At 36.8% G+C, this 25921-nt stretch overlaps 1 protein-coding gene across 20 annotated transcripts in view; it reads left to right on the top strand.

Moving 5' to 3' along the window:
- The window catches only part of LOC101889181 (JNK-interacting protein 3), a 263742-nt gene that overhangs the window by 221040 nt on the left and 16781 nt on the right, over positions 1–25921 (top strand). For 11 of the 20 annotated variants that reach the window (XR_002194475.2, XM_059131279.1, XM_059131284.1 and 8 more), the window contains 5 exons: positions 8761–8781; positions 22313–22549; positions 22634–22789; positions 22855–23012; positions 23099–23340. Coding sequence is in view for 19 of the 20 variants with exons in the window: in XM_059131279.1 (XP_058987262.1) it covers positions 8761–8781; positions 22313–22549; positions 22634–22789; positions 22855–23012; positions 23099–23340 (814 nt within the window). In the remaining variant the exon portion in view is untranslated. Of the gene's footprint in view, positions 1–6158; positions 6313–8760; positions 8782–22312; positions 22550–22633; positions 22790–22854; positions 23013–23098; positions 23341–25921 lie in introns of those variants that run through there. The other 9 variants (XM_059131281.1, XM_059131282.1, XM_059131277.1 and 6 more) reach the window with 3 other exon arrangements.

Genomic DNA, 25921 nt, shown 5'->3' with positions numbered 1-25921 from the left:
CCTTATTTTCGCAAACACAAAATCCAATGATCCCGCCGGACAACAAACCACATCAAATAGTTGGCTTTTTGATAATTGCCTTTCGGTTTCCGAGCTCCAGATGGTACATTTTTTGCTTTTTGATGTAGGCAACAATATGGAAATGGATCTCATCAGTCAAGATGACCAAGTATCCAATTATAAAAGACACCACCGAGGTAGCCAGGGTTGGGACATAGGGGGTCCGGTCCCCCAGAACGTGTAAAATTATCCATATTTCTGGGGAATTCTGCTTGAATATCTCATTTTCTGCCGGCTGGTCCCCTCTGAAATGAGTTCGAAAAGCATTTCTGGCTAAGACGGTAAAGGACACGAGGATCTTGATGATCGGCCGGCTTAGATCTGTTTAAACTAAATCTTATAAGCCCTAAGTGTGAGAATACATAAGAGGATTTTTGTCTGGCTTAAATTGAAAAAATAACATTGGAGGTCGATATTTAATTGACATTTAAGTCATCCTAACTTTCTTCGTTCATTTATGAAAAAGCTAGCCATTTATAGCCGAAATTAATTTTGTAATCTATTCTTAACTTTAGTCCCAAGTCTACATTAAAAGAACGAGGAGGAATGTACAAACCTGGATTTTCTTCAACTCTTGAGTGATATTCACTAACTTGTCCTCACATCCAGGGACCCTATCGTGGTGCGGCCATTCTTCGTAAATTTTGTATGGAAAATGATTGGAATTTCCCGCAAGGTTTCGAAATGCATTTTCGTATAATTTTTGCCGTTTTTTTTCAATTACGATAACTTGCATATAATTTTTAATTTTTTCCAATCAATTCAGGCTTTTACTTGTGGGTAAATTGTTGTTCAAGCAAAACCAAAAAATGACAATGAACTGTATCAGCACGAATATTTTGTTACTTTCTTCTCATCTTTAAAGTTCTTGTCCACATGTACTCCAGCTTAAAGGAACGGGTACTACAACATTGACTCTGAAGACAAAAGGAAATAGTGAGGTGACTATGAATTAAATAAAATTAATTGATGATAAGGAGAAACCCATCTTGAAATTGTCAGTAGCTAACAATGACATTGAACTGAGAATATTGATATACTTTTCACAAATTTCATTTTTCGAGACCAAACTTTTAGTATGTTCAAATTTTAAACCTAATAAAAACATTTGGCTAATTTGATTGTAACACCACAACAGACACAGGCACACATTTGCTTCTTCAGTGCTATTATAGATAGGTATGCGTTTATTCATCCATTTGAGGTCACTGCAGCAGTGCCAAGTGCAACGACCTTTAAGGCCGACTTTAGAAACCGCAATAATGTAAGTGTATACATTAGACGATTTGACGTCAGATTTTGTTTCGATTCTCGTCAGTTATTAATGTGTACATTTATGGTAATTGTCGTAAGTGGTAGATTGTGGTGGTATGAAATGCATTAATGGTAGTTGTTGTTGTTTTTTTTTTAATATCTAACTATGAAGAATTATAATTTTTTTTTAATTGTTATTGGCATATTTAACACTAAGAAGACATGAGATACACATCAATGTTTTGTGTCTTGCTTCTGTTTACAACGGCAAGAAATGACGATAGTCTCAAAAGGGAAGTGTGGCCCATCCAGAGGTTTAGTTTAAATAGCCGTGACAGGGACTCACCCCGGGGACAACTCTAAGGACACCACCCCCGGAATATTTACTATATTATGGTTACGATTCTGTACTTTTTATTTGGATAATTTAGTTTTCCACCAGTTGAGCTCCCTAAATAGTTTCGATAGTCGTTCCTTTGTACTTTCCTGAGCTGTGACATCTTTAATAATATTCAAGTATTTCGTAATTGCAAACGCTTGCAGCTCCATGCTTGCGGTATTACATAGTAAAAACCATTAGAATGCATTCTTCAGAACACCACCTACCTCCCCTGCTCTTCATAATCAGTAACTGGTTCACTTTTCCAATTAAAATGTGACAATTATTAAATTTATCAATTGGCACATACAAATATTTATATTTAAATTCTTAGTCATTTACGTAAAACAATTGATAACACAAAAAAATAAAAAAATAAAAAAAAAAAAAACTTTTCCGCAATATTTTATAATTTGGGCTTCCCTTCCCCCCATTGTTTATCATTTTGTAGACTTTTTTTTTTTACTTCTTTTGCATTGTAATTCTCCGGCATGGCACACAGACACACCGAACCAAAATGTGACTCAATATAAAATTGTGGTGCTAAATTTAAGTAGCAGTGGCAAATAGTGGCACTGTCGATGGCGGTATGATACTACGAATCCAATGCCCGCTCATTCGCTACTTTCAGTAGATAAATACACAATGAATCGGTATTGGCTTGGCAAAGTTGAATTTAACACAAGCCAAACCAACGAAATTTATCGCAAAAAGTTAATGAACTGTATCAGCGTGAATATGTTCTTTTTTTTTCTCCTTCATTTTAAAATTCTTGACGACAAGTACTCCCAACTAAAAGGGGAGAGAGCCACAAACATTAACTCTGAAGACAAAAGGAAGTAGTGTGGTGACTGTAAATTAAATAAGAAGAATTGATGATAAGAAATCACCCTCTTTAAATTATCTATAGCGTATAATGACATTGGGGTTTAAATGGAATCACAACAATAATAAAATGAATTCAAGACTTTAAAATTCTTGGAGAAAAAGAAGCAAATTAAATAAAAATAAATTTGAGTCATATGTGAAAATGAGGTTTCAATATGATGCTTATTCAAATGTTTACCGAACTTTTGAAATTGTAGACTAAACATAAATAATAATTAATCCCACGCTATTCAACGTACAGTGGTTTAGAATACCTTTTTTGGCTACATCTTTGGGCACCCATAAAAAAGGCATGCCATTTAGAGCAAATGGGAGATAGGGTGTTTTTTTAATGATGTAAAAAATTACAAACGTTGTTATCTATTTAGGTATACGTTTTGTAATTTATTCCGCCCAATTAAATATATTTACATACAAAATAATCACATTACCAAATAATGGGTTTATAAGTACATTTTGGCGTCAGTTTTTATTTACAAGATAGACAACTAATCCCGTATTTTAAAATGAACATGTTATAGAAATTAAGTACTTCCCAATCTGTTTCCAGGGGAAATCAATAATCGTCCGTCAAGCTCGACCACCAGCTTTGTATTTTCTTAATTTCTGTTGTATTTCCACTGGCTCGGGTAAACCTTAGTTTTTTTTAGTTGGTTATGGGCCTCAATGCGGAAAAAACTGACAAGATCCCTATAATATTTTCAAAGATAATTCAGACATTATTTACCACTTGGAAAAATTCTGTTTGGCCATTCACTCTTGTAAGATGTTGTTTATATAGGTTTATGTTTTCGACTAGTCCATATACATCGTTACCTCCCGATATTCACTGATTTGATGATATAAGCCATATTTTTAAATGGGACTCTTTAAATTGGGTTTTAAAAAATCATAATGGGTTCCAACCCTTCTGGGAGTAAATTATCTATATGGACTTCATGTAAAGGAAGGTCCCGATATTTTATAAAATTTTTTATAAAGGTAATAATTTTGATTAGTCTCCATATGAAAATACTGACTGATATTCCCTATTTTGAGGAGTTTGAACACATTTTTATAAGGGTTATGTCATTTAGGGTTTTTAGCAACTGAACATTTTCTTATGAAAATAATTCTGCACGGGATCCCTTTGATAAAAAACCTTCCTATAGATGTAAGTCGCCCAAAAGGTCCTCTATAATATATATACAGGGTGAGATGAAAAAACTGCAACCAACTTCAAGCTGTTGGCATTTCTAAGCCACTTTTCCGACAGCTGTTAATATTATTCCAGTGACAGCTCATTATGTTGTTTACAAGTGTACATTTTGGCAAGAATTTTATAGAAAAAATGTTATTTGTGATGGAATTCAAGCGAGATGTGGGATTTCATTATATTTGGCTGGAAAACCACAAGTGGCTATCGTTGGAGCACTCCAGCATTTAAATGTTGTGTCTCGTACCATCGCTCGTTATCGTAGCGTAGCCCTACGTCAAGGACGTGGAAGGAAGAAAACAGCAACATGGTTCGAAAAGTAAAGAAGCGACATGATCGAAACTTGCGTCGCAGTGGCGAAAAATGGCTTGTGAGCTGAACATATCGCAATATTCCATTCGGCAAATATTGAAAAATGAGCTCAGGGTAAAGCCATTGAAATTCCAAAAAGTGCAAGAACTTACACCGCAATTCAAAAGAGCTAAAGAGTTGCTTCGCTAGGCCGAAAGTGGTGAACTGCCGAATTTGATTTTCTTCGATGAGAAAATATTCGTTGTCTAGAAGTTTGTAAACAAACAAAATTATCGTATTTACTTGCCAAAGACGTCAGCTGAAAATGTGCAGCTTCGGTTGTCCACCAGAAATCAAGCGTCGGCCATGTGGGCCGCCAAAACAGCCAATTGTCGCTCTACGCTCCTATTAATCGACTGTGGCATCAGAATAAATGCCGAATACAGCGAAAATATTCTGGAGGGTTTCTTGGGCAAGCAAACATTTTGGCCGCAGACCTTGGTCATTCCAACAGGACTCAGCACCATCGCTCTCAGCACGCCGGGAATAGGTCAAAATACTGCAGAGCAACATTAGGGCAGCGTGTGACGGTTTGGAGGCCATAATTCGTGTCAAAGGTGACCAATTTGAACAAATCTAAACTTATTCTAAATTTGTTGATATTTCCAACTTTTTTTGTTTTATTCAAAAAAATGTAAAAATTATGACGTTTGGCTTTGTTGCAGTTTTTTTATCTCACCCTATATATATGTAATAAAGTAAACCACTGTTATGTTACATAATAAACTTAATAGAGAAGTTTAATGTCCTTCACAAATTTATCCATTATCCGTGATCCATGTGAATAAATTGTAGAAAAAGTAATGGTCACAAACAATTATTTTTTCGCATGACATTTGCGGTTAATGCCAAAAGTGACATGTCAATGACCTTGGCAAGGATTGCTATTTATGTACACATAACTGTGACGCCAATCAACCAAAAATTCATATAAAGCGAGGCAGGCTGTGTGGGTGCCGTGGCTGGTAAATGGTTTGGGGCTGTGTTGGATGAGTTCTACAAGCCAAACAATTATTGATTTCTCCACTAATTGTGGTCATGTTATATTCTTTTGCTTTGATATTCGTTTTTTGCTTTACGACAAAGAAGAAAGAAATCAGAACACTTTTATTGTCTTCTTTATTTCTATAGATGTGTGTAATATTCATTAGGCTTTGCTGGTGGAATACCTTTCTACCACCAAACAGAGAACCAAATTTAACCCAAAAAAGTATTTCGTTTTTTCTTTGATAAGACCCAATTCCCATTTTGGCCTGATTGTAAAATACTTGTTTCCGTGTAGTTGTATGTACGTACATACATACCAATTTATACAGGCCAGCTACTCGACCACGTTTTCTTCAACAATTACGTCATTTATGTACATACCGTTAACGTTTTATATCACATAAAACTCTCAAAGCTTCACGGCGACAAATCGCAAGCAACTTCACATAAACCTGTTCCACTTACCTGCTTGGCAATGAAACGGAAATTAACCATAAAGAAACAACAACGAAAAGAAATACAATTTGGTTATTATTTTATTTTAGAAATAAAATAATGGAAAGATACGAATATTTCATAGAGCTTTGAATTTAATATATTTTTTAATGAGCAATGACAAGTTCAGTAATGCATATAACTTAAATTACATGGGAGTTTGTCGGACGATTGGTCGATCTTTGTTTGCAAAATACTTGGCAAATATTATTTTATATATGAGACCTTTGATGTTTGAGTCACGGCTTATGTCGTATATCTATCTGTCGAACAAGTTGTCATTTTTATTAATCGTAGCTTCCTTTGCTAATTCATTCAGAATTGTCTAACCTAAAGTGAAAGGAGAATTAAAACTCAATCAAAGAATTTTTTTCATATTCGTCTCTTGATGTCATTCGGAAATTATTTGGCAATTATTTCGCAGTTAAAATAAAACTTTCAAAATCGAGTTTAATATTTTTGCTTCTAATTGACACCTAAAATAAAATGAAATAAAAAAATAATTAATATAATTAACTTGTTCAGTTCAAATGACATAAAAATTCAATAGAAAAAATATGGGTACTATAAACCAGATGAGTTTCCAAAAATTTTTAAATTCATTGAGAGCTAGTTCTTCACGTTCTGCAGCCAAGCTGAGTTACTATAGACCAAGTCAAAGCAAAAGTTTCCAAGTCGTGACATTTTCCAAATGAAAAGTGCGGTAAGTTTGTTCTATTATGAATTTGCTAAGAATTATACCGTTAAAAATGTTGTGGCCTCTGAAAGTGCGTATTTGGGCATTTTTGAATATTTTTTTAGCCTCATCCTTATAGCTATGCATGCAAACATGATTTTATACGGTCAAAAAGTATCTAATCAAAAAACCCGTTTTAGACCCCAGACATATGGCTAGAGAGGATATATATTATTTGATACGATCAAAAGGTGCCTCTTCGAAATAACGGTTTTAGACCCTAGGTCCCTTTAGACCAAATCCGTTTCAGGAGTCGATCTAGTGTTGTCTATCCGTCCGTCTGTCTGACTGGTGCGCACGATAACTCTCGATGGTAGTATCCGATTTAGTCCAAACTAGGTATATCGTAATATTGTTGTCAAACTTAGATCGAGTTCGGAAATGGGCAAAATCAGTCCACTCCTTCTGGTACCTTCCCCACAAAAGGTTGAAATTTTCAAAAAAAAAAAAAAAATTACTGCACAGGAAGAGAAAGGACAATCCGATTTTGCTCCAACTTTGCAAATCCTAATATTTGCATCAGTGCTATGTCAGGTGCGAAAGTACCTCCCCACAAAGGGTCATAATTTTGAATAATTATAACTCGTATAAAATGTTACTTAAAAGCCCGATTGTCTTCAAATTACATACAGGGTGAGATAAGAAAACCGCAACAAAGTCAAACGCCATAATTTTTACATTTTTTTAAATATTATTGAATGAAAGCAAAAAATATCGGAATTAGCATCAAATTTAGAATAAGTTTAAATTTGTTCGAATTGGTCACCTTTGGCACGAATCATGGCCTTCAAACGGCCAATGAAACAGCCACACGCTGCCTGAATGTTGCTCTTGCAGTATTTTGGTCTATTCCCGGCGAAGCGCTTGCTTGAGGTGATCGGCACTTTGGTATTTTTTAGTGCCAACCTTGCTTTCCAAAATACTCCAGACACAATAGTTCAACGGATTGGTATCCGGAAATTTTGGTGTCCATTGTGTGTTGGAAATGAAACGAGGAACCTCATTGTGTATTATTCTGATGCCACAGTCGATTAATACGAGCGGAGAGCGGTCATCGGTTGTTATGGCGGCCCACACCATTACCATGACCGGTGCTTGAGTTCTGGTGGCCAAACGAAGGTGCACATTTTCACCTGAACTCTTTGGCAAGTAAAAACGATCATTTTGTTTGTTTACAAACTGCTGAACAACGAATGTTTTCTCATCGGAGAAAACCAAATTCGGCAGTTCACCACCACACTTAGCTCTTTTGAGTCTATTTTTTTTCTGTGTAAGTTCTTGCACTATTTAGAATTTCAATGGCTTTACCCCGAGCTCATTTTCCAATATTTGCCGAATGGAATATTGCGATATGTTCAACTCACGAGCCATTTTTCGGCCACTGCGACGCGGGTTTTGATCTAGCCGCTTCTTTACTTTTCGAACCATTTCTGCTGATGTTGCTGTTTTCTTCCATCCACTTGCTTGACGTCGGGTTACGCTACCAGTATCACGGTAACAAGCGATGGTAAGAGACACAAATGATTTATTCCCATTTAAATGCTGGGGTGCTCTAACGATAGCCACTTGTGGTATTCCAGCCAAATATAAAGAAATCAAACCATCACGCTTGAATTCCATGACGATGAATTTTTTTCTGGAAAATTCTCACCAAAATGGTTTTGTACGCTTGTAACAAGATAATGAGCTGTTACTGGAATAATTTTAACAGCTGTCGGACGAGTGGCTTAGAAATGACAAAAGTCTGAAGTTGGTTGCAGTTTTTTCACCTCACCCTGTATATTTTGCATGAACAGTCTTATCGGTTGTCAGGTAACTTGTAGGGTAATTTTGGGTAATAAATTGAAGATGTTTTAAGGCTGAGACAATGGCGGATTAGTGAATGGACCATTTAATTTGAATCCGTTACAATAGAACAATTTTTCCAAGAGGATTTGTAGGATTATATTTAAAATACTTGGCTACCATTCACAGATTGTGATGTAGTCCATTTCGATTTGGACATATCAACGTCAAAACCTTTGTGTGATGCAAAAGTGTGTCATTCAAAATTTTAATGCATTAACCCATATGAGAATGAAACTGGATTGATTGTCTTTAACCCAGTTATGAGTTATTAAATATTGAAATGAAAACAATTAATTCATGTTAATTAAATTTATTGTTGATATTTATTTTTTGGATTGAAATCTTTATATGTATTTTATTTAGAATTTTTAATTTTTATTTACAAACGTATACGTAACTTCTCTTTGTTTACACTTTTACTTTCATTATTATTTGTGCCTTCCAAATGAGATTATTTTTAATATGTTGTTGTTGTTTATTTTTGTTTTTAATTTTCCTTCCTTCTTTCTGTAACACAAAATTTGATTATTTATCATTTTTCTGTATTGTTTTTTATTTTATTTTCAGAACGAACAGGTTGTGAGCATCGTGAGTTTTCATTTTTATTTTGTTGGTTGAAGGTTACAATGAAGAAAATGAATGAATTTGCAAAAAAAAAGAAAAACGTATCGTATGTCAACGATTTGTTTGTTTGTTTGCTTGTTTTGTTTTCAAAATAATAATAATAGCAATAATTGTTTGAAATGTTTTGATGTGTAGAAAAACTAAAACTGTTGTTTGTTTTTATTATTGTTAATGGCTTGCACATGTATTTGTTGTTTTTATGCATCGTTAACGCTAACACATTTGCAATCTATTTTTCACAATTTAGTATCACCAAAAATCTTTTAGAAACTTTTCATTTTAAATTCGAAACATTTCCTTGATAATACTTATATTATGTTTTGCCATGTCTAGAAAAAAAAACATAAATTTGTAATGAAAAGTTTTGAGTTTTAAGAGAACTTTTATCTTTACAAATATGTTTGTTTGGTGAACATCCATCCATATGTCATCTCAGCGCTTAATTTGATAAAATATATGCCTACAAGAATTTAAATTTCCTTTCAAAATTATAAACTTTTAAAGCCTCTACAGTGTTATAACAAGTAAAAAAACATTAATTTCGGCCGGGCCAAACTTTTAATACCCTCCACCTTAGGGTAAAAGAAACATTAGAAGAAATGTGGCAAAAACCATTAAAATTCCGAATATCGGGAGGTACCGTTATATGGGGGCTACACCAAAAGGTGGACCTATAATTACAATGTTTTGCCACACGAACTAGAACCCATTATGACTCACAAATACCAATTTTTAGACAAATCAGTGAAAAAATGTGGAAAAAACCATCAAAATACCGAATATCGGGAGATACCGTTATATGGGGGCTATATCAATTCATGAACCCATGCATGCAATATTTCGCCACCGAAGCTGGAACCCATTATGACCAACAAATACCAATTTTCAGAAAATCCGTGAAAAAATGTGGCAAAAATCATCCAATTACCAAAACGTGGACCTACACATGCAATGTTTTGCCACACGCTCAGGGACCCATTATGACCCACAAATACCAATTTTTAGACAAATCAGTGAACAAATGTGGCAAAAACCATCAAAATACCGAATATCGGGAGGTACCGTTATATGGGGGCTATACCAAATCATGGGCCCATACATGCAATGTTTCGCCACCGGAGCTGGAAACCATTATGACCCACATATACCAATTTTTAGACAAATCCGTGAAAAAATGTGGCAAAAAAAATAAAATACCGAATATTGGGAGGTACCTTTATATGGGGGCTATACCACAACGTGGACCTATACATGCAATGTTTTGCCACACGCTCAGGGACCCGTTATGACCTACAAATACCAATTTTCAGACAAATCCGTGAAAAAATGTGGCATAAATCATCAAAATACCGAATATCGGGAGGTACCGTTATATGGAGACTATACCAGAACGTGGACCGATATATCTCATTTTCAATACCAACCATCCTAGACACAATACAAATTTCTCTGCTAAATTTTGGCGCTCTACGTCAAATAATGTGGGCTGTATCGTGATTTCAACAAACAGACAGACAGACAGACGGACAGACAAGCGGATATCGTTAAATCGACTTAGAATTTTATGCTGATTATGAATAAATATACTTTATGGGGTCTACGACGAATATTTAAGGATGTTACAAACGGAATGACAAAGTTAATATACCCTCCTTTCTAAGGTGGAGGGTATAAAAATGTCGGAAATAGCATCAAATTTTAGAATAAGTTTAGATTTGTTCAAATTGGTCACCTTTGGAGCGGATTATGGCTTTCAAACGGCCAATGAAATCGTCACACGTTGCCCGAATGTTTTCTCTGCGGTATTTCGACCCATTCCCGGTGTTGCTGTTTTCTCCCGTCCACTTCCTTGACGTCGGGCTACGCAACCAGTATCACGGTAACGAGCGATGGTACGAGATACAAAAGATTTATTTCCACCAAAGTGCTTTTGTACGCTTGTAAACAATATAATGAGGTGTCACTGGAATAATTTTAACATCTGTCGGACGAGTGGCTTAGAAATGACAGCAGTCTGAAGTTTGTTGCAGTTTTTTCATATCACCCTGTAGAGTTGAATTTGAAATAAAAAACTTATGTTGCTTTGCAAATTTTAAAGAGATAATGAAATTTACAACATAAACCATTGTAAACAGTAAGGGAACCTCCTCAATTCTCTCCTCAGGAAGGCAGAATTCAGAGATTGAAAACACTTTTTCTCCGCTTGTGTGATTTTCATTATCAGTTCTCTGGGAACAGTAGATTTTGACATCTGTGGCTCAACCCGATCATATGCTAGCGCTGCTGTTTCCGCTGGGATGTATGATCTCCCTTCTACGAACAGGAAATTCGTTTCAGGTCCCGAACCTTGGGCCGTTGTCAAAAGCAACCCTGATTTCAGGATTATTTGGCTTCCTTTGAGGGGGAAAGTGCGTCGTTGTAACGTTATGATATCATCATAGGCAAATGATCTAAAGAATAATAAGACACCCTTGTCTAAGAGTATGTACAGGGTTGCCCATATTCGACGGACCGATCTGGCAACGCCATAACTTTTGACAGAGATGTCACATCGCTTAATGACATACCGCGTTTGAAGCGTCAGTCCAAGCTGATTTTTACCATGAACCAATACACGCCACGCGAGCGCTCTGAAATAGTTGAAATTTACAAGAAGTCAATTGTGAAAACTCAACGTGCTTTTAAAACATTAAAAAATGTGAGAAGTGTGCCTTCTAAGAACACCATTAAGCGTTTATACGAAAAATTTTCGACTGGTAAGGTTCTTTCTAATCCGAAGAGGCCATATAAAAGTCGACCAAGGCGATCGGCCGTACGAGCCAGTGTTGAGAGGTCCCCAAGAACATCCCAAAAACGCCGTTCTCAGCAGTTGGGCATGGCTCGGTACACTTTACAATGGATTATTCGCATTAATTTGCATTTGTTCCCGTACAAAATTCAATTGACGCAAAGAATGTTGCCTGCGGACAAGCCTCGTCGATTGAAATGGGCCCAAAGAGTCATGGGTCCGTCAAATATGGGCAACCCTGTATTCCATCTTGAAATCGTAAATCTTATCAAAGTAATTTATATAATTTACCTGTAACAAAAAAATGGGAACTTTTGTCGTTTTTATAGCCGTTTAGTAAAAATGACAAACGTTCCCAAAGAAGTGTAAATTTACATGTTAATATCGCAGTATACGTTTAAATAATTGTGACTCCAATATTCTAGGAAACTTTAGCAGATATCACTGGAGAATATTGGATTTTCATAGAATTTTTGTTCACCAACTTTACCACCCACACTTTTCCCATTTCATTCATATCACTCACTCTATCTCTTTTTCTCTCTCTCTCTCTCTCTCTCTCTCTGCTCCTATTTCAATATTAAATATTAGTTTGCACAAACGTTTTTCTTTTTCTTATCTCCAGTCGCTTGCCTACATTAATAACCTTGATCATGTTAAGACATTTCATGTAGATTAACAACAACTGCAAAAAAAAAAAAACATGAAAATAAAATCAAAAAACCGCAAAATAAAAAAATATGAGTGAATGCATGATATGTTGCTATTGACCAAAATAAAACATGCAGTTATTATTGTGTTATTGTTAATGTTTTGCTATTGTTGTCCCATATTTTAAATTTTTAATTGAATTTACTAAATTTAACAAGTTGGCAATTTTGTTTAATGCTAAATAATTCGTATACCCTACAACCCTAATGTGGTCAGGGTTAGTATGGGTTTCTTAATTTGTTTTGTAATATAAAAGAGGAGAAAAGTTCGACCCATATTTACTAAAGTTGATCTATTCCGAATCACTTTCTTGAGACGATTTAAAAATCTTTGAATACACCAATTATAAAGATTCTAGATTAACTGTCAAACCAATCATGAATACCCGCGCAGAACTCGAACAAATACCGAACAATAAATAGCTTTTTTAGACAAATCCGTGGAAAAATGTGGAAAAAATCATCAAAATACTGAATATCGGGAGGTAATCCTTATATAAGGGCGCCACCGGAGCTAGAACCCATTACGAACTACAAATGCCAATTTTTGGATGAATTAGGAAAAAAATGTGCAAAAATCATCAACATACCGAATATCGGGAGGTACCGTAATATGGAGGGCTATACGAAAACGTGGACCTATATATATTCAATGATCAGCCACCGGAAGTAGAACCTGTTACGATCTACAAATGGCAATTCTTGGACAAATCCGAAAAAAATGTGGCAAAAATAAATGCCCGTGAAGATAAATTTTAAAATATAAATGCCAAGACACAAGACACTTGTATTTTGTGTTGGTGCGCAAGGGGTTAATTGAAAAATAGTTTTTTTTTTTTAATATTAATGATTTTTACCATTTTTTTTTTGGAACGCATTGGATAAATCAACACTGATTTCAGATAATCGAATTTTTTCGATTTTCTAACCAAAGTGGCGGTTTCGGTAGGGAAACTGCATGGAAAATGCTGAATTGCACAAAAACTATGCTAGCTGCGTCATTGAGGCGGGTCTTACATGAAAGGTCTCGAGGAGTACTTTCTGATTTTTTTTTGAATTTTTTCCACTTTGGTTAAAAAATCGAAAAAATTCGATTAACTGAAATCCGTTGGGAATATAAGGCATATATAGCCAGAAAGTACTCCTCGAGACCTTTCATTTAAGACCCGCCTCAATGACGCAGCTAGCATAGTTTTTGTGCAATTCAGCATTTTCCATGCAGTTTCCCTACCGAAACCTCCACTTTGGTTAGAAAATCGAAAAAATTCGATTATCTGAAATCAGTTGGGAATATAAGGCATATAAAGCCAGAAAGTACTCCTCGAGACCTTTCATTTAAGACCCGCCTCAATGACGCAGCTAGCATAGTTTTTGTGCAATTCAGCATTTTCCATGCAGTTTCCCTACCGAAACCTCCACTTTGGTTAGAAAATCGAAAAAATTCGATTATCTGAAATCAGTTGGGAATATAAGGCATATAAAGCCAGAAAGTACTCCTCGAGACCTTTCATTTAAGACCCGCTTCAATGACGCAGCTAGCATAGTTTTTGTGCAATTCAGCATTTTCCATGCAGTTTCCCTACCGCCAACACCACTCGTTATTCGTCCTCGTCGGGAAATTGTGTCATTTTCCTGTTAAATTAATTTAATTAATTAATTTCCAAAAAATGGTAAAAATCATTAATATTAAAAAAAACTATTTTGCAATTAACCCCTTGCGCACCAACACAAAATAAAAGTGACTTGTGTCTTTGCATTTATATTTTAAAATTTATCTTCACGGGCATCAAAAATGATCAAAATACGAAAACGTGGACCTATATGTGCAATGTTTCGACGCCGGACCTACAACCCATAAAGAACTACAAATACCAATTTTTAGACATTAAAATGTGACATTAAAGAGCTACGTCACATAATGTGGGCTGTATGATGACAGACGGTCATTGTTAAATCGGCTTAGAATTTTATGCTGATCATGAATATATAAATATACAAGGAGGCGCAAAAGTAAACTTCCGATATTTTTTGGCTGTAATTTCAATTCAATTTCTTTATTTTTTTTCGCATCAAGTCGAGAATATGATATCGTGTAGAGGGCCGACGCCACAGTTTATTATAATTTAAGCCCCTTTTAATGACATTTTCCATCACTTTGGCCGAAAATTCCAGAGATAGGTCCCCACATTCTTGTCGGATGTTGTCTTTAAGAGCTGAAAGTGTTTGAGGCTTGTTGACATAAAACCGCGAATTTAAAAAAGCCCCACAAAAGGAAGTCTGGAGCGGTCAAATCAGGTAATCTTGCTGGTCAGTGCAAATCACCAAAACGGGAGATTAGGCGCCCGGGTGCAGTGTGTGCCGTTCTTTTGGAACCACATATTTTTCAAACCCAAATCATCTAGTTTTTTCCAATCCCAACTCATCAAGTTGCGGCAAAAATTAGTCGTTGAACGTTGCTTTGTAGCGCTCACCATTTACTGTAACCGTTTGGCCCGCGACTGAGGTCTGATGATTCCCCCAGAGAAAACAGCACACCATATAGTGACTTTGAGTGGGTGTAATGGCTCTTCGTGGATTTTCAGTGCCCCAGAAGCGTATATTTTGCCTATTTACGTACCCGCTAAGATGGAAAGATGGCATCATCTCCCAAAGTTTTTTTTTTTTTTTTTTATGAAAAAACCATCCCCTTGGTTGTGATTAATGATGGCTTGAGCGTATGTTAGACACGATTGGCGGTCAGCAGCTAACAGCTGACGCACTATCTGGACTTTGAACGGAAACATCTTCAAATCTTGTACCAGAATTCAACTGTTATGTGGCACGTCGTCTGGTCGATGTCGCTTACATGACATCCTCGCCTACAGTAGCAATATTCTCTGCAGAACGGATACTCCGGGTTGTGCCACGCCTGGCAGCATCTTTTGTTGGGAAGTCTCTTCGAGGCGTGCGGCTAAACGTGGTAGTCTTTCAACAGTAGGCGTTGGACAGCCAGGAACGACGACATTCACGTTGTGCCAAAGTCACCGACCGATTATTGGTCAAATAAATAGTTAGCAATATTCCGCGTTCTGGGGCAGAGCAGCGTAACATTTTCAATTAACCTGCATTTCGCATGTAGTTACTACAGAAATGTCAAAACAGAACTGACATTAGGGACCATTAGTAAAATGTATAGCATATTCTGCGCCACCTTGTATACATCTCATATAAGTGAAAGTGAAGAAAGTAGCCGATATAGTCGGAACCTGTAATTTTTGTGTCAGATTTAAAACAGATGCGAAGCATAGGCTGTCACAGAACCCGACTTTTTAACCTCTTCCACTCCTTGGAGTTCAATTTTGCCTTTTGTTTTTTATTATTAATTAGGGCAGTAATTGGTATATTTAATATTGAATTTTTCACATTACTCATTACCTTACTCAATCCACGTTGAATTCCCTAATTATGTATTTTTGGTGTAAAATATTTGTTGTTTTGTGACTGTGTGTTGTTAGTTATTTCATTTACCATTAAAGTTTTATTTGAATATTAACATTTTTAAAGAGAACGAAAAAAAAAACATTTAAACTAGTTTTGTACTATTGTGTTGCAGCCATGTACTGCCTTATTTCGTTCGTAAAATCAAGGTCAAGTGGCCTTGTACAACAGATGTGGCCCCTTCTCTCTTAGCAGTAGTAGCCCCCTTTAATTTAATGTAGGCGCTTTTGATTTCAATACAAAGAAAAAAACGTTAAAAAGTTACAATGTCTCGTAGCGTTCGGAATGAGAGGAAAAAAATACAAAAAACAACATTTGAGATGCTAATGACAACAATGCCGAGGTGTGATGTGCTGTTTAAGTATTTTTCCCATGATACACTTAACATTTAGCCGTATTTTATTTCTTCCATACAATTCGCGTTTGAATGTGTCACAAATTTCCATTTGACAAACGGACGGCGGCAGGTGGTGATGTGGTGGCTGGTAAAGGTTTTCAATTTCCTAAGGTAAACAAAAAATAAACTGAACAAGTTCCTAATGGGTTTTGTCGGTGGGTGATACACATTTTTTGCAAAGCTAGTTGATAATTACAGCGTAGAAAGCGTATAGAAGACTTGAATATTAACAATTTTTTATATTTTTAAAGAAGGTTACTCATAACAAGTAATCAAAGGCTATAGTCGTGCGGGGCCGACCATGTAATATGTTCGAAGTCCTCTTATGTCGAAATGCATTTTGAAAGATATCGTAAGGTCATAGAGTCCAGATGTTACCCTTAGGTTTTGACCCGGGGAATTTGCCCGGGGAATTTACAGCTAAATATAGCCCAATGGTCATCCAAAATGCTAGACTCTTCCATGTCATTAACTCTCGGGTTTTCAATTGTGGCCTATAGAGCGACAACAAAATTAGAAACATTTAATTTTTTTAGTCCATTTGGACTATGTAAATGTACATCTTAAGAACAATACGCTTTAGTTCTGACCCTAACCCAAACCCCATGCAAAATTTCGTGAGGATCGGACGATAATTGTGACATGTCTATAATGCACTCAAAGCGTAGTGTTGCGGTGTGTACAAATTTAGAAAATTTACAATTCAAAATTGTAAGTCAAATTGAAAAAATCTTATCGCATGCGATAAAAATATGATAACCAGTAAAGAAAGTCTTAAAGTCGGGCATGGCCGACTTTATGATACCCTACACCACTTTGCTAATTTAGTAGAGCTCCGCATAACAAATAAAAGTTTTTACGGGAGAATTCAATCATACACGCTATGATTATAATTATAATTTCAAGTTCAAAGGACGAAGCATTTGTATCTTTTAAATTCGGACTTGTATTGCCCATTTGGTGCACAATTAATTTGAAATCGGATAAAAATATATATGGGAGCTATATCCAAATCGGAACCGATCTCGATAAAATTTCGCAAAGATATTTCTGAGCTGTATTTGATATATTTCCCTGAATATCGTTGTTACGGAGTGCATATTACGGCTGTGGGTAACAAATATGACAAATCGGATGAACAGTATATATGGGAGCTATATCTGAACCGATCTTCACCAAATTTGGCACACAAGCTTCTAGACTCAATTCGGTCGTAAGTGCCAAATTTCATCCAATTTGGGCAAATATTAGACGTTTGGTGCACAATCAAATGTAAGTCGGACGAAGTTATATATGGGAGCTATATCCAAATCTGAACCGATCTCGATAAAATTTAGCAAAGGTATTTCTGAGCTGTATATGTTATTTCCCCAAATATTGTCGTTACAGAATGCATATTACGGCTGCGGAATAGAAAAATAACAAATCGGATGAACAATATATATGGGAGCTATAGCTATATTTGAACCGATTTCGATCAAATTTGGCATACATATTTTCAGGTCCAGTGATCGTACGTGCAAAATTCCATACTATTCGGACTTATATTGCACGTTTGGTGCACAATAAAAGGCAAATCGGACGAAGATATATATGGAAGCTATATCTAACTTTTTACCGATTATCTCCAATTTAAATAGGGTTCGTCCTTGGGCCAAACAAATGGTTTGTGCAAAATTTCATCTGGATAGAGCAATTAATGCGAACTGTACTTTGTTTACAAAAATACATGGACAGACGGATGGACGGACGGACATGCATAAATCGACTCAGAATGTGATTCTATGCAGATCATCAAAAGGAACTATGTGTCTATCTCGTTTCCTTTTGCCTGTTACAAACAAATGCACAAAGAGATAATACCCTGACCACCTTGTTGTGGTGTAGGGTATAAAATTAGAAAAAAATAGAACAAAAAGTATTCACTTTTTTATTGGCACAATTTTCCGCGATTTTCTTAATTTTTTTCATTTTCTGGCAAGAGACCATTCCGAATTGATGGGAATTGTGAAAATCGGCCCAGCGGTTTTTGACTTATGATCAGAATAAATAAGATCTATTTCTTTTACATATATATTGTACCTATTTATCTATGATTGGATTTATTGGCCAGCAGCATTACTTTATGGTCGGAAGTGACTTTTTAATGTATTTGTGATATGGCTGGGATTAAAAATATTCACGGTTTAGTGGAAATATTCGTATTTTCTTACGTAACAGTCAGGATCTATTTTACCCGCAAAATATTGTCTGATGGCTTCTGCCCAGTTCTAAACTCTGACTCCATTTAAATTTTCGCGTCGATTGGTTCATAATTGTGGCCTATAGAACAACTGCAAATTCGGGAGAATCTTCTGTTTTTGGTCCATTTCAACCCATAAATATTTTGCAATCATCTCCAAAAAAAAAAAAAATAGGATTATACTCTGATCCTAACCCCACCTCCATTTTCAATTTCGTGAGGATCGGGCCATAATTGCAACCTGTACAAATTAACATAATAATTAACATGTTACAAATTAACATGGACAGACTGACGGACGAACATACATAGCTAGATCGACTCGGCGAGATAGGAAGATCCAAATATACTTTCCTATGTGGGAAACCAATATTTCGAGGTGTTACATAAATTTTGCCCCGCTCAAACTTATAATACCCCAACACATAGTGTTGTAGGGCATAACAATGGAAGGAGGAAACTGTGTTTCTAAAATATTTTTTAAATTCTCTTTTTTTAAAAGTCATTTCAGATTCGAGTATAATTAAAAAAAATGTTATGAACTTTTGAATAACCCTTTTCATTGACAGACATTATGGCATCTCATAATCTAAGTATGTACAACAATCTTTATTACACTCAAATTCATAGACATGACGGTGTTTCATTCATATCGTATGTATGGATGGATGTGAGTTCCACGTTTGCTGATTCATTTCATTCACAACCAAATGCTTTGATTTGTCTTTAATATTAACTGATACGAGTTGTCGGTTATTTATATTGTGATCAAAATATTTGTGCACTACAGCAAGTTCGATTGTAAAATAACTTAAAAAATGTATTCAAATTATGAAAATAAGAAAAATTATCCCAGATATTATTCTATCTGCGCACGATTTAAAATTGTTATTCATTTTTCGAATAGAAGATAATGTAGTTTTTAAAATTTAAATAACATTGCCTTGTTTTCTTTACTGGCCTGCAAAATTTTCAAAAATTCCAAATTTTGTGCGTACAGGTTCGAAATTTGGGAGTTCACAAAAGAATCTCTTCACTAAATTATAGGTTTTCTTATTACATTTTATCACCAATTACTACAAAACATTACGAATATATATATATACAATCCCACTTACAGGGTGAGATAAAAAACTACAACAAAGTCAAACGCCATAATTTTTACATTTTTTTTTAATTTTATTGAGTAAAAGCAAAAAAGGTCGGAAATAGCATCACATTTTAGAATACGTTTAGATTTGTTCGAAGTGGTCACCTTTGGCACAAATTATAGCCTTTAAAAATGTCACACGCTGCCCGAATGTTGCACTGCGGTATTTTGGCCCATTGTCGGCGAAGCGCTTGCTTGAGATCCACGCTTTGGTATTTTTTAGTGCCAACCTTGCTTTCCAAAATACTCCACACACAATAGTCCAACGAATTGGTATGCAGATATTTTGGTGGGCTGAAAATGAAGCGAGGAACCTCATTTTGTAATCGTTCTTGGGTGGCGCGTACTGAGTGCGATTGTGCTGAGTCCTGTTGGAATGTCCAAGCTCTGCGGCCAAAATGTTTGCGTGCCCAAGGCTTTAATACACCTTCCAGAATATTTTCGCGATAATATTCGTCATTTTTTCTGATGCCACGGTCGATTAATACGAGCGGAGAGCGACCATCGGCTGTTATGGCGGCCCACACAATCACCATGACCGGCGCTTGAGTTCAGTGGCCAATCGAAGGTGCACATTTTCAGCTGACCTCTTTGGCAAGTAAACACGATCATGTTGTTTGTTTACAAACTGCTGGACAACGAATGTTTTCTCGTCGGAGAAAACCAAATTCGGCAGTTCACCACTTTCGGCCAAGGGAAGCAACTCTTTAGCTCTTTTGAGTCTATTTTCTCTCTGTTGCGGTGTAAGTTCTTGCACTTTTTAATTTCAATGGCTTTACCCCATTTCAGCTCACGAACCATTTATGGGCCACTGCGGCGCGGGTTTCTATCAAGTGCTTTCTTTACTTTTCGAACCATTTCTGCTGATGTTGAGGTTTCCTCCGACCACTTCCTTGACGTCGGATTTTCACTGTTTCAATTTTCTGGCGTCAAACATCATCCTTACCCCCTGCTTAAATTGGGATCTGCGAAGGAGACAGAAGTATGCAGTGGCGAATTCTTAAGGCTTTACTCTTCCCCATATTGCCGACTATCAGCAGGAATTCCATTCAGAACCGCATTAAAGGAGGTCTCCATTAATTGGTTCCTTAACGCAGTGTCGCCTTAACTCTTCATTCCCTTCTTTGGGGTCTATACAGTATTCTGTTCTTCCGGAGTTTTAATTCTCCTCGTTGTTGTTGTAGCAGTAGTACATGTGTATGTTTGTATTCTGCTAATCTGGTTCAAGCTCCAGGTTTAAAAATTCGCCTACCTTAATGGACTGTAACCAGAGATCTTCTGGATTGAGTTGAGTAGGTTTGGCCGTGCAATTACACATACAATTGCACACGCCGGACAGACGTCACACACATCTTCGTCAATTCGTGCCCAATACTAATTAAGACGACTGCACCATCCCGAATTGCGCCAAAACTACACTGGGTTATCTAGGTAGCTGACGTTCTTCAGGTGCAATGAATGGGGGGTGGACCCCGAGGACGGCATTCATCCTGTAATTGTTGATAGCGTCTGCGACTGCACCGCTATAAATGACACTCAATCCTGCCTGATAGGCTTCTTGATCAAGAGGTTCTCTCTTATAGCTTTGGACCTCCCCCCTAGATCATTTATGTCCTTCCTGACACGCCTAGGTGGGGAAGTTGTATCCACCATACGATGGTTGGGATGACTCTCATGGTTACACCCAAGCAGGTACTGCAACGCAAGCATATGATTATGCTTACGTTAGGAAAGGACTTTCGCCTCGTAAGGAAAGGACTTTCGCCTCCACTGGAGGCAACCTGTCGCAGTTCTCTGGGCTGCATTCTGGCAGGTCTGGATGTGCTTCTAGTGCGTAGCAATAGTATTCACTAACAGAAGCCGCATAGCTGACCACAGACCGACCGATCGCGTTAAGTTCTCCTCGTCACAGTTCTTGGGGGATGAAAGACTCAGGATCACCTAAGAAATATAGTACTAGTGTACCCGACAAGAGAAGAATTTTCTCTTATTCGCAGGGGTACTCCGTTCGTAATCGATCGGGTTTCACTCTCTCTATATCTGGTTTATAAACGTTGCTTTTATATTTAGTAATGTGGAACAGATTAAAGTTCTCATGAGATTCTCAGGTGACGGTTTGCCTGCAACAGTTCTGCAATTAATTTTTATAAAAGTTCAATTTTTAATAAAAGTTCATAACGTCAAAATAAAGTCTATTTTTTTAGAAAACATGAAAATAGCTGAAATAAGGATGGGTCCTAAAATGCACTATCCACATTTTGAAAATTTGGCTTTAGGAGATGCATTGACCTTGAATTGACGCTGCTAAACTGCTGGAGCTAAGTCAAGGACGGAAGCTATATATTAAAGAACTTTGAAGGCTATTTTATTCCCATTGATATTCTAGAGGAAGTGTCAAATTGCTGACAAATAGGTTGGTGGTTGTATATGGTAGCTTTACCAGGTTTTATATTCATTATTAAACTGATCCTACAAGTAATATGTCATATTTAATGACTTTCTGTATATCTCAAATTGCTGATAAAAATTACCGGATTTGTGTAACAAAGTGTACATTATTCATTAACATAATTAAACACTTCGTATTTCTAATCTTAAATCTAAGAGCTCACTTTGTTTTTTGTAAATATATGCACATTGTTTTAAATGTATGTATCTTTCTTTTCTCTCCCTCTCTTTCTGTGTCTCTTCCTATCTGGTGCTGTGATATTTATCAAACACTTAACCACAGGTCCAACAATTGGCCGGAAGTATTTATCAAGAGTTTGAACGCATGATAAATTGCTATGATGAAGATGTGGTTAAGAACCTAATGCCCTTGTTGGTTAACGTGCTAGAATGCCTGGATGCATCATATCGCATAAATCAAGAACAGGATGTGGAATTGGAGCTGTTGAGAGAAGATAATGAACAACTGGTGACACAATATGAACGGGAGAAAAGTGCAAGGAAGCAGGCTGAACAAAAGGTAATTTTCAAAATTATATAAAAATTTGTTAATAATTTAATTATAATAATTTTTATAATTATATATAATTTTTGTTCATTTTAGCTGCTGGAATCGGAAGATTTGGCGGAGCAGGAAAACAAAGAGCTAGCAAGTCGCCTCGAGTCCCTAGAGAGTATAGTACGAATGTTAGAATTAAAACATAAAAATAGTTTAGAACATGCCAGCCGTTTGGAGGAACGTGAATCCGATTTGAAAAAGGTAAGCATTTCTGAAATCTTATTGGAGAATAATCAACTAAAACTATATTTCTTTGCAACAATTAGGAATACAATAAACTCCACGAACGGTATACAGAATTATTTAAAAATCATGTAGATTATATGGAACGTACCAAAATGCTAATGGGTTCAACCCATTCCCAAATGAGCTCAACATCCGAACGCATGGAATTGAGTCGAGCAAGATTGAATCCAGTGGCGAGGTAAGTCTTTATATCCTAAATAAACAAATTAGAAATAAAATTAAATATATTTTCTCTAATAACACATTTTTCTTGCTAACACCCAGATCATCTGGTCCCGTATCATTTGGTTTTGCTTCGCTGGAAAATTCCGCCATGTTAGATACGGAAACAATTTGCAGTGTTGGCAGCAATTCGGATGACTCAGGTCCACCTTCGTTACAAAATGAATTCGATAATCTACAGACGGTAGAGAGGGCGGCTGAAACTGACACATTACAACAACAAAATCAAGCCACCTCACCACAAAGTGATAGTAGTCCCACTGTGCCAAATATACCATCTAACGGTTTGTATTCACATCATTTGCTTATTATCTATTGTTTTGCAAAACATTTGATTTTTAGTTTAATCGATCCGAAATGCATAGTTCTATAAATGTTAAAAAAATTAAATTACTAGATTACATTGCGTTTGTCACGTACTGGGGCCGATAAATTAGAAAAAAATATTTTCTGCGATATTTGTCCCTTTAATTGTAGGACTAACTGAAAACAACAACCCTCAATTCATCCAGTAACTACCTGTTTTTTGGGTTGTATACACAACTTGTTATCTGATTCCGCTTCAAGGTACAGGTTTAGGGAGTCTGCTACCCCTGTGGGCTGTAGCCATAGATCCTCTTGACAGAGTTGACAGGACAATTAAATAGATGCAATGTGTTGTGCGGGCCTGTATTGCACGCTGGGCAGACGTTCCACACATCTTAATTAATTCGCACCCAACACGAATTGAGACGGCTGCACCATCCTGTACGTAGTTGAACCAAAACTACCCTGGTTTGCCTATTCATGCCACGTTCTTCAGCTGGCTTCACGGTCTAGAGGCTCTCTCTTATATCATTGCTACTCTTCCTCTAGATCATGTAGATGCTTTCTGAAACGTTGGATACTTCTGTCGTTAGGATGACTCACGCGGTAACACCCAAGCATGTACTGCAACGAAAGCAAATAGTAATGCTGATGTTAGGGAATAACCTGTGTATCCTCAGTAAACGGTCCAAAAGAAGTCATGAGGAGGCACCCTCTTTCAGTTCCCGGCCGGCATTCAGGCAGGTCTTAGTACTTTTGCATTGTGTTACACTCATATTCTCAGACAACATTGGTGACGCATAGCCAACCAAGGCCGACTGGGGACCTCGTTCCTACCTTTTAATTTATAGGAGATAGCTGTGATTTGTGTGGACGACTTAAACATGCTGACCTCAGGGATTTTAAGGTATTTAGTGGTAGGAATTGTGTGCGGAGGGTAGTGTTCTTAACGTCCTTGAGGAGCGTGATATGATTGACCGTGTCAAAGGTCTTTGATAAGTCAAGAGAAACCACTACTGTTCTGTGTTACAGTCTGTTCTGGTTGAAACCTCGACTAATTTGTGTGGATTTGGCATGCAATGCTGTTGTGGTACAGTGTTGTGGACGGGAACTCTGTTGATGGTTTGCAACTGGATAACTTACTCTGATGCTGGGGAAGAGTAAAGCCGAAATTGGCCTGTATGATGTGTCTTTGCTGACATACTTACCCGGATGGATCAATAGCGGGAACATCCTTACATTACCATTGTTATATGTGTCTGGGCCTAACGATTTGGATGACTCCTCGGTGGGAAGAGATGTTATACGACGTAGTATACTTTGCTTCGTTCTATCACTCCCGGTGTGCTCGACAAATGGACGATTCAAATGGGCCAAGCACCTTCTCGAATTACGTAGTTAAAAGTGACTGTCCTACCATCCCAGGGTTCGAGAGTGTCTTAACTGTTACCCATAGTTTACTCGTATCGGCTCCAATGTTTATTTCGGGTATTCGACCAGTAGGTATATAGCGAGCGGCCGCAGCTTAAATTATGTCCCGAAAAATTCTTTCACTACCCGAATACCAGTAGGGTTTAGCATTTTTTTGAAGCGAAGTTTCTCAATGAGCTTGGTTTCCTGCATCGCTTTCTTGTCAATTATACCACGGAGTCCGTTGCAATTGAATTGCAAAAATGACGCATTATCCGGAATTAGAACAGCAACATGTGCCGTTAGATGCTGCGGTAAAGGTTGCTGTTCCTTACGACGACTGCAGTACAAAGCAACATAATTCCTATCGCTATAGTTTCGCAACCGGGTTAGACCGGAACAATTCCTCAAATGCACCCACCCTCTGCATTCATTATATCGCACCGAGAAAGATCTGTGGTGGATGATGTTTTGACAAACCGAACAGAACCATTTTTCCAATCCCGGCACGGACCAAAAGAATCCGGAGCAAACATTCCGGTATGTTCTGCTCCCAAAATAGAAAAAAAACCAAACACGAACATTTGTTGGCAGCCGATGGCCGAAACTGGGATGTTGTTGATTCGGGTGTCGTAGAACCCGCAGCCGTGGGATGATGAATTTCCGTTATGTCTCTGGTTGCAGTCATTACCTTTGAAGGTGGAAACATGGGGTCACACGTGGTTACAAAATTTTGGTTTGTTTGGTTTATATAAATATATAGAACTATGCATTTTACAAGTTCCTTTTTTTTTTGATAAATGACATTTCTTACTAATAACGATTTTTCATTAAAAACAACATTTTTATTTCTTTTGTCATTTGATTGCATTTTGCGTTCATTTACGTTCCTTCCATTTTGATTCCCCATCCACTAACTTATCAAAAAATTTCCTTCGTATTACAAACAACAATTTAACCTACAACTACTTACCTATATATATTTTGTGTTAACCGTATACTATTCCTACTTTTTGTTCTTATTTTACACACAACTACCCAACTAATTCACCAAATTAACAACAACACCACCACCACCCAACAAAATGAAAATTCCAAATGAAATGATGTTTGTCGTCCAACCAATATCCTGTCATTGTATTCCGTCGC

The sequence above is a fragment of the Musca domestica genome, unplaced genomic scaffold, assembly GCF_030504385.1.
Source record: "Musca domestica strain aabys unplaced genomic scaffold, Musca_domestica.polishedcontigs.V.1.1 84, whole genome shotgun sequence".
Taxonomy (NCBI): Eukaryota; Metazoa; Arthropoda; class Insecta; order Diptera; family Muscidae; genus Musca; species Musca domestica.
The sequence above is the reverse complement of the archived record's forward strand: the minus strand, read 5'-3'. Positions and strand labels throughout refer to the sequence as shown.